The sequence below is a fragment of the Micromys minutus genome, assembly GCF_963924665.1.
Source record: "Micromys minutus genome assembly, chromosome: 9".
Taxonomy (NCBI): domain Eukaryota; kingdom Metazoa; phylum Chordata; class Mammalia; order Rodentia; family Muridae; genus Micromys; species Micromys minutus.
The window spans coordinates 35,463,574-35,473,701 of NC_137978.1; the positions used below are offsets into that span (position 1 = coordinate 35,463,574).

The window sequence follows — 10,128 nt, forward strand, 5'->3', positions numbered from 1 at the left end:
CGAAACTCTTTGGAAATGATTAGGTGTGGGGTTGTTAAAGGGAAAGTGTGCCTGGAGAGTCATGGGCTGGCTGTTGAGATTTCAAAGTCCCAAATTATCCCCAGCTTGCTCTCTTTCTCTCTACCTTGTACTTGTGGTAAATTCTCAGCTACTGCTTAGACATCATGGCTGACTGTCTGCTAAGAAGTTTCTTGCTATGATGGTCAAAGGATCACACTCTGAAATTCAGGGCCTTCATTAAATGCTTGCTTCTGTAAAATTCCTTTGTAATTGTGTCTCTTTTTAGGACAGAATGTGTCTAGAAAAGGGCATACTAAGGATGACAGTAAAGTCATGCAACAGGATGGTTAGTCAGGTAGTCACATTGAATGCCCAGCCAAGAAGCAGACCAATTCCAATGCTCAGTACACATTCTCGTTTTCAGACTGCCTAGGACCCTAGGCCTAGCATGTTGTGGTGCTTTAAATAAGATGTCCCCGAGCTCTCAATAATTTGCAAACTTTGCCCCCAGTTAGTAACACTGTTACGATAGTTTTAGGAGGTATTGCTTTGATGGAAGACTTGAATCACTATGGACAGGCATTGAAGTTCACAAGTTCATCAACATTCTTAGTGTATACTCATTGTTACCTGATTGGGGTTCAAGATGTCAGCAATTAGCATCCTCATCTAGTTGCCATGTGTTTATTCTGCCATCACAGCCTTCTATCTCTCTGAAACGTTTGATGATACCCAAAATCAAGATGAATGACCCCTCATCAGTTAAACATCTCAGGAAATGCCTCACAAACTAGGCCAGAGACACTTTTGTACTTTGATTTAAAATCCAATCAACAATGAGGATGGCCATGGCAAGCTATGAGAAGATGGCTTGAGAAAGAGGCTAGCAGATGTCTAAAGAGAATGACATCACATCCACCAGACTCTTTAAACCCTCTCTCATGAAGTGTTGGGAACAATGCCCACCCCCCCCCAAGGGTTAGCCAAATTGCCGACTTGTATGCCTAGACATTGGAAATATGGCATGCCCTCTTTTGAAGTTTAGATAGGCCCAGTCACAAGCCAATGACTCACATCTGTGTTCCTGTTTACACTGCTGGAGGTTATAGGTTTGACTCAGGGGGGGTGTTGCTTCCATTGAGCAGCTAGGGAATTTGCATACTGCCTTCATAGCTGATATCTGGAGCTGAATTCAGAGAGTAAAATGGCATTCTCATAACACGAATGACCGGAGTCATGTCTTTCTTTTCCAAACCCTCAGGTCTTAACATGATTCAGGATAGCTGCTGATGTGCAGGTGCCATCAACTGGAGGTCCCACCAAGATGCAGGAAAGAAAGAATATTCTGAAGGATCACCCCACAGAAGAGGCTGGCCAGCAAGTAAGAAAATTGGGTGTATTGAAAATGGGAACCACACTTGGTGTATCAACTAGTGATTTTGTTTAAGCAAAAAGGGGGTAAAAAGAGGTAATGGTAAAATGTATTTGTGTATGTGTTATGCTAAAAATTTAAAGGAGTGAAGATAATTCTCATAGGTGTTTTTAAGTCTTTATACACAGATTAGAGATAGTTTAGTTCCTAGACTTGAGTGGGGGGGGAGGAAGGAGGAAGAATGGCTTTGATAAAGGTAGTCCTTTCTGCCTATCCCAGGTATGGTATGGCAAAATAGAAGAAAAGTGATTGTAAACTGTTCCAGAGCTCTCCTAGGGACAAGAGAAGGTCAGGAGGCAGATATCCTGACTCTCTGGTTCCCACTGGAGAAAAGTTTAGTTCTGATTCTGGGTCTTTTAGGAAGGATATCCATGTCTTTTTGGCACATCTAGTTCTCTTCTCTCTCTTATGTCTTGTTGGTCTATTGGCATGCCAATCTGTCCATGTGTGTCAGTTTGCGTCTGTATTTTCATTGAGTGTGCTTGTGTTTCATGTTCAAAAGAAAAATGGTTAAAACATTATCTGTTGGTTTCTCACCCTTTGATTTAGTTTTAACTCATTTCAAAAATAAACGGTTAAAATAGAAAACTGGCCTTTGGAACTCTGTACCTGAAGTTAAGAGCCTAGCTCAGCTGGAGACCTGCTAGGAGCTGATTTAGGCTGCTCTTAAAGGTGCCAGCAGCTTCATTGTTTTCTCCCAGAAAAATCTCTGACTGTTTATTGAGCTCAGCAGGTGACAGGATGCTTATCTCTTGAAATTATAGGTAGAAAAAATGAGAATTTTTATTTTGTTTAAGTATATAAGATGTGTGGTCACTTCATGTTTGTTTTTGACAGGTTTTAAAATGTATAAATGTACTCTGCATGTCTGGGTTGTAGATTATTGGCTTATTAAATAATTGGGTATGATTTAAAATTTGAAATATTGGCAACAGAAAGTTTGTTTAAAACTAGTAACTTGTTTGGAGTCATTCTGGACAGCATATGGCATAAGCCAACCTAGGGAAATAATTTTCTATAAATACCCCAAACTTGGGATTATATTTTATGTAATTTTTGTTCTAGAAAACAAACTTATAAGCTATGATTTAATAATGAGGTATTAAAAGCAGCCTCATCATACATTCATATATAACAACTTGCAGACAAACTTTGTAATGTGAAAGTAGTAAACTTGGTATTGATTTTATTAAAAAACCAGGTCATTTGCACTGTTAAAAATTGGTCTTGCTTTCCCAAAAATTATGGTTATGCTCTAATATACAAAAGAAACATAAAAATTATAGCTAAACTGATAATGTTCCATTGACTGCCATTTAAAATTTAATCTTAAGCTTACAATTTTAGTTAGCCAATATTTGTAATTAAGAAGAAATCAGGCAGGTGGGGATTACTGCAAATTTTACTAAAGTTAATGTAACTAGGAACTTATGGGAGCATTATGACCTGGCTTACCTACTCCAGTTGCCATTCCAAAAAATATGCAGAGAATTATCATAGACTTAAAGGATTGTTTTCTTACTATTTCTTTGCATCTTCCTGATTGTAAAGGGTTTGCATTTGGCATATCTGCTTGTGATTTTGAAAAGTTTTGCTGAAGGGAATGGCTGATGGCCCTGTATTGTGTCAGAGATTTGCCCCTGTTTCAGTGCAGGAATTTGGGACTTGAATTCCCTCAATGTTTATTGTCATGGATGTTTTGTTAGCTGATATCTCTTGAGCTTTATAATTTTTGGGAGTGCTTGTTGCCCCAGAAAAGGATCCAAATAATTGGGTTATCAGTTATATCCAAGTAAGACTGTGGCATAGAAATTCAGAAAGAAAATTTACTTATTTAATATGATTTACAAAAGTTTTCAAGAGATGTTAATTGGCTAAGACCTCACCTTAAGCTCACCACAAGAGGTATTAAGCAAATCCTAGTCTCCTCTACAATTAACTGAGAGATGAAAAGTATATACTGATATCCAATATATATATTTTATGGTTTGCAATTGCTTGAAATTGTTCAATTTTTAGATACTGCTTTTTCTTGAGTTTTGCAATTGTTTATACAAATACAAGTTAATTCTAGAGAATGTATTGTCCCATATTTTATAGGATATTTAAGAGATACTGGATGTCCTGGATGCCCTAGTAAAGGCAATGCCACAACAGAGTTGTATACAAGGCAGATTATAATCTCATTTTTATCAATATAGTAATGGCCTGAGACAACAATTTGGTATTTCTAGAGAATGTACATGTCAAGTTGTAAAGATTTGTGCTGAATGTCCTCAGCTTTTTCCTATAACGCATAATGGTGTTCACCCTCGATGACTTATACCTAACCAATTATGGCAAATACTTCTATTTTTAGATAATTGAAATACTTGAATATTAACACCTTTTCAAGCTTTCTAGTTGCAACTGCTTTAACTGGAGAAACAACTAAAAGTGTGTATCCTCTGAATAATTGTGTCCTCTAGCTGGTGTTCTTAAGAGTAACACTGATCCCACCTTTAATAGAAAACTTGCTGCTAAAGCCAGAGATTGTTTTCAAAAGGTCCAAGAGTCATTGGAAATAGCTCATTTGAAATGTATAGATTATTCAATACCTTTACAGTTATTAGTGTTTTCAACAAGAGTATTTTGACAGCAAGGAACTATAGTACAGGTACATTTGCAAGTCTCACCTTTGAAAATCGATGTTTCTTACCCCCAAGCAGTTTTTAATTTAATTTAAAAGCACAAAATAGCAGTACAGACCTTTGGGAAAGATTCAGATGTTATTATTATACTATGTGATTTAGCACATACTCATACAGTTTGGGCTGTATTTTATGCAGTACTGTTATTAAATATTTGATAATCATCATCCTAATAAATTGGCTCAAAGAGCATCTCATTGTGTTTCCTAAGTTGGTTTCCTCCATGCTTCTTCTTCATGCTAGGTTAGTTTTTACAGATGAATAGTCTAATGGATTTCCTTCTGTTGTATCTGAAGAAATTCACAAAACCTATCAAGTAACAATTAAATCTGCTCAAATGGCCAAAATATGGCTATGCAATTTGCTTTGCAAAGATTTTCTGAAGAAATATTTATACTGATAGTATCTATGTTGCTCAAATTTTGCCACCTTTAGAAATGACTGATTATATTGCACCCGTGTCAGCAATTCTTGAACAATTATTGAAGCTACATACTTTGATTGGGAAAAGAAAATTTCCTATATTTTTGAGGCACATTAGAGCACATACTGCTCTTCAAGGACATCTTTCAAGGGGAAATCAACTTACAGGTGTGTACACTCACCCACTTGCATTGGTTATAGAAGAATCTAATGTGAATAAAGCTATTAGGATGCATACTAAATTTCATTTGAATGCAGGATTTTTAAAATTTTATTACAAAATTACAAAGGACCAAGCTCTACAAATAGTCAATGTCCCATGTGTGCAGAATTCATTGCTGCTTCTAATTTGGGAGGTAATCCTAGGGGACTGACTTCCAATAATATTTGGTAAATGGATGTTATACATGTTCCCTCTTTTGGGAAATTACAATTTGTGCGTGTTTCAATTGATACTTACTTAGGAATGATATATGTATCTGCACATAATGGTGAGAAAATAAAAGATGTCAAAAACCACTGCTTACAAGCCTTTGCATATATGAATGTTCCCAAGAAAATTAAAACAGATAATGGTCCTTCCTATTTCAGTAAAGGGTTGAACAATTTTGTTCAGAATATGATATAATTCATAAAACTGGGACTCCTTATAATCTTCAAGGACAAGCAATCATCAAAGGTACTCATCACACATAAAAATGTATTTGTCTAACACAAGAATGGAGGAGCATATCTCCCCTCATGCACATTTATCCTTAATTTTATATATTTAAATTTTAACTGTAAATTCTGAAGGCTGTTCTGCAGCTGATCAACATTGGAGAGCGTGTCCAAGGCAATAGGGAATGATGCAATGGCTTGAGGCAGGGACCAAATCCTATTTTCTCTAGGGCCTAAGGCTCTATTTATATTTTTCTCAGGATACAGAGTCACCTGTCTGGGTTCCTGAACACTGTGTTTATCATGTCAAATCCATGAAGTCGTACTATTGGCATTAAGAAAGGAAATAGTCTCAATTATTCGCAACAGGAATGTCATCCAAGAAGCTTCTGGGAGAGAGAAGATCTTATAGTGGTGACGAGGATCTCAGGATTTGTACCTGTGCCTGTGGAGTGCACTGGAAAAAATCAACTGATTCTTTCACACACCAGGAGAATTTTGACTGAAGTCATTATTAGTGCTATTTCTGCAGTTGCTTTTGCAACTGCAGTTTTTGAGATTGCCCTTTCCCACTTTATTGTCACAGCTGCAGGTGGAATTTTCTGGAGAACTGGCTAAGGCCCTCTTCACATAAATTAATTTGAAATCATTCATTTAGTTGGATATGCATTCAATTTGGAGTATTAAGTTTGAATTAACAGACAACACTGTTGCAGGAATAACTAGTCAACCTAAGACATAAATCGCACAGGGGCCCACATGGGTTTCTCAAAGACAGGTAAGGCAAGTGCTGATATCCATGAGTCACCTAAGGCAGGAACTTATTTATAAAATATTTGTTGGGGGGGGGCTGTTGGTGAGTATGAGAGACACTGAATGCTTACCCCCCTACACCACACACCAGGAAAAGAATACTGTGGAAAGGAATTTATTGACAAGATCTCACAAAAAGAATAATGGGGTGCTGAATGATGTGTAGGTATTCACAGTAAATAGTTTCAGTTATGGGTTGGAGCTGAGAAAGAACTCAGTTATCGTTTAGGGAATGGACACTTAGAGTTTGACAGTGCTCTAGTAAGTACATGGTCCATACTAATTAGATTGGTGTGGTTTTCATTTGCTTATGTTTTTTTTTTCTTTTAATTAATTGGGAGAGCACAGGGGTCAGGGAGTACTCCTGGAAGAGTAGTAAGTGTGATGGAGCACATTATATAAAATTTTCACTATGTAATAAATATAAACAGTGAGTTGTAAAAAAATTAAAATAAAAACTTTAAAGAAACTTAACAAAACACAAGAGTAAATTTTCATAACATGGGTTCAAGAAAACAATCTCGTAGATCTAGTGAAAAGTAACAAGAAATTTGAGTGCTTTTCCAGGAGTGGTAAAGTTTTCCTTTAATCACTTTAATTAGGCTGGAGGATAGAGGATCTCTTGAGTTTGAGGGTATCTGTGTCTACACAGTTTATTCCAGGCGAAACACAGTTACATGGAGTGAATCTGTTTTTACAAAGAGTTCATCAATTGAATTTTACCAATTTGAAAACTTTTATAATCAAAGAACATCATAAAAGACTCAAAAATTCCCACAAGTATGGTGCCCTATACTATATACCAGTATATGGGAGGTGAATGCAAAAGATCAAAAATTTAGGGAATCATTAGGAATTTAGGAAGTTCCAGGCTAGCCTAGGCACAATAAAATTCTCACACCATAAATATATAAGTAAACAATTGTATTGAGTATTAACTATGAATGAAGGGTACCCAGTCTCCGAATATATGGCACAAGAAAATTGAAGAGATTGAAACAAAATCCGAAAAGGCATGGTTAATACTCTGAACCAGAGAAATTTACTGGTGAGGTAAGAGCTACTCTGAATATGATAGACGGGCCACTCCTATCGCCATTATAAAGTTGAAAAGGAATCAGCAGTGGGTAGCGAAAAATGAGACACACCTTTGGATGGCGTATGAAACTTAGAGCAGATGTTAAGAAGTTCTGAAGAGAAAGCAACTCCTATTTCAGCAAGGCATCATTTCACAAGCAAGTTCACCATGGTTACCCATAAACCACACTGAAATTATATGTGAAATTTGCTCTCTGAGCTGTATTGATTCAGTGGCACAAACTATCAGCATAATATTGAAATGAGAGCATATGGTGTGGCAATTGGCATATATGGCCTCAGCCTTCCGTTCTCTAGTATCACGCTATCCAGAGCTGGCAAGTTTTGTATTGGTTTGTAGATATGCTGTTATTTTGTGTGAAAAACACCAGGTTACATGTTGCATATTGTTTGCTGCCTTGTAGAGAGGAAACAACATATCAGACTATGGCTCCATATTCTACTTCTCAACGGACAAAAAACTTCTTACCTCCTGCTCTCGGTCTAGACAATTCTACTTGTTTTGGTTTAAAGAATGGATGGAAGTAGAAGCAGACCACTGTTGAAAAGCTGAGTTGTTATGAGAATTTTTACCATTTCTTATCTTCTTATAGGAAAATGTAGTGGTTTGAATATGTTTGGCCCAGAGAGAAGCACTATTATGAGGATGGACTTGTAGGTGAAAATTGTAACTATGTGTATGGGCTTTAAGACACTCATCCTAGCTGCCTGAAAGCCAGTCTTCTCCTAGCAGCCTTCAGATGAAGGTGTAGAACTCTGAGATCCTTATGCACCATGCCTGCCTGGACACTCCCATACTCCCCCCTTGATAATAATGGACTAACCCTCTGAAACTGTAAGCCAGCCCCAATGAACTACTGCCATTATAAGAGTTATCTTGGCAATGGTATCTGTTTCCTGTAGTAAAACCCAAATATCAATGGATATATAATTAATTCTTCTTCTCTGTGAAAGCAGAGAAGGTCATGCACAATATGTACAAAGATGGTGAACAAGTGAACCATTGCCATTACAATTCAGTAACATTGATGAGGTGTTTGAAATTATGCCTTAGTGCTACCTGTCAATCAAGACACAAATATTTCATGATGATTTTTTCCAATTAATGAGTACTATATTGATTCAAATGCACAGACTAATTTCACAAAAGTAATACACTGTGTTTTATTTAAATAGTGAATACTCTAATTCTAGCTTCCCAGAATATGGGCTCACCTATCCAACTTACCACGTTTCATCACCTTAAGAAATGCCCTCTTGATGTCCTTGTTTCTCAGACTGTAGACTACAGGGTTGAGCAAGGCTGTGAAGACATTGTAAAAGAGTGAGATCTGCTTGTCTCGCTCAGCAGAGTAGCTGGAGTTGGGCCTCATATAGATGTAAGTGGCTGGTGCATAGAAGAATGTGGCCACAGTCAGGTGGGAGGCACAGGTAGAGAAAGCCTTGCAGCGGCCCTGGGTGGACTTGATCTTGAGAATTGCCTTGGCAATATGAATGTAGGAGGCCACAATGAGGGATATTGGAGTAACAACTACAAAGACACTCAACACAAAGTCCACCATCTCAATGAGGTGGGTATCCATGCAAGCCAGGCTACGCACTGAAGGACCTTCACAGAAGTAGTGGTTGACCCTGTTGGGCCCACAATATGGCAGACTCATAGTGAAGAAAGTATGTAACACAGAGGAAAAGAAACCACAGATCCAAGACCCTGCTGCCAACCGTATGCACAAGCCCCAGTTGAGGATGGAAGTGTAACGCAGTGGGAAGCAAATGGCCACATACCTGTCATAAGCCATCACAACAAAGAAGGTGCACTCACTTATTCCCAGGGCACCAAACACATACATCTGCAGCCAGCAGCCAATGAAGGAGATGGTCTGAGAGTGAGCAATAAGATGCACCAACATCTGGGGCATGGTGGTGGTGACATAGCTCACATCCATCAGGGAGAGGGTACAGAGGAAGAAGTACATGGGAGTGTGCAGCTGTGTGTCCAGGCAGACCAGCATGATGATGAGCCCGTTGCCCAGGACTGAGCTCAGGTAGATGAGAAGAAAGACAATGAAGAGGATGCTGTTGGTTGTGGGATCACTGGAGAAGCCAAGCAGGATGAACTCTGAAACCCAACTTTGGTTCTGCCCTGGAATCATCCACATGGTGGAGGCTGTAAGAGAAACCATTAGTCTGTTTGTCACCTGACAAATGCTAGTAATAGAGGCAGAAAAGAAAGATACAGGCTGAAATGACCCAGTGTCAAAGAACTGGTTCTGCTTCAGGGGACCAGATAGCTCAAAGCTGTGTCCAACTCTGGCACCAGATCTGCTCTCACCTCTACAGGCCTCACATGAACATGGTGCAAACAGATACAAGTGGGCAAAACCTATATAAATAAAATAAAATATTTTTTATTTCAATATAAGAAGAAAGCCTGAGATGAGGGTCCTGAACTCAGTGGTCATGTCTTGTGCACTCTTTCCATGTTACTAAACCTACTAGAGCCTCAGTCTCTTCATCTATACAGTAAGGCTAACCACACTCATGTCTTATATTTGTGTTAAATATCTAAAGCACATCATATAACTCCTGGTAAAACCAGGACATAACACAGGACAGATTACATGCATGGACACCATTGACATGCAAAAGACTAGTAAACAAATGGATGAAAGGGGCAGAACAAATGAACAGTCCCGTGCACATAAGGGACTGCAAAGAAGAAAAACCAAAAAAAAAAAAAAGTAGTACTCAAAGTATTGATACAAAGACTCAGGAAATCACAAACATTTTTTTAAAAGCTGCAAAAGAACATAGAACACTACAGAAGGCATTTCATGAAAGCTCCTGTCTCTTAAGCACTCATGAAGGTAAGAGGCTCTCACACCATTACTCATCTGGACATCACAGAGGAACAGCACAGAGCCATGCCCACCTCTTCTCAATCTCACATCTCCAAACACATACCAGCACGGCTGCAGTAACACATGGCTAGTATTAACAAGTGTGACTAGA

General features: G+C 38.2%; 1 protein-coding gene across 1 annotated transcript; it reads right to left on the minus strand.

Moving 5' to 3' along the window:
* Positions 1-8,327: 8,327 nt before the first annotated feature.
* On the minus strand, positions 8,328-9,275 carry LOC308424292 (olfactory receptor 2A12-like; the record flags this gene model as incomplete). Its single annotated transcript, XM_080921235.1, has 1 exon — positions 8,328-9,275. One exon carries the CDS (start codon positions 9,273-9,275, stop codon positions 8,328-8,330), a length of 948 nt encoding a protein of 315 aa, XP_080777361.1.
* Between the last annotated feature and the right edge of the window lie 853 nt (positions 9,276-10,128).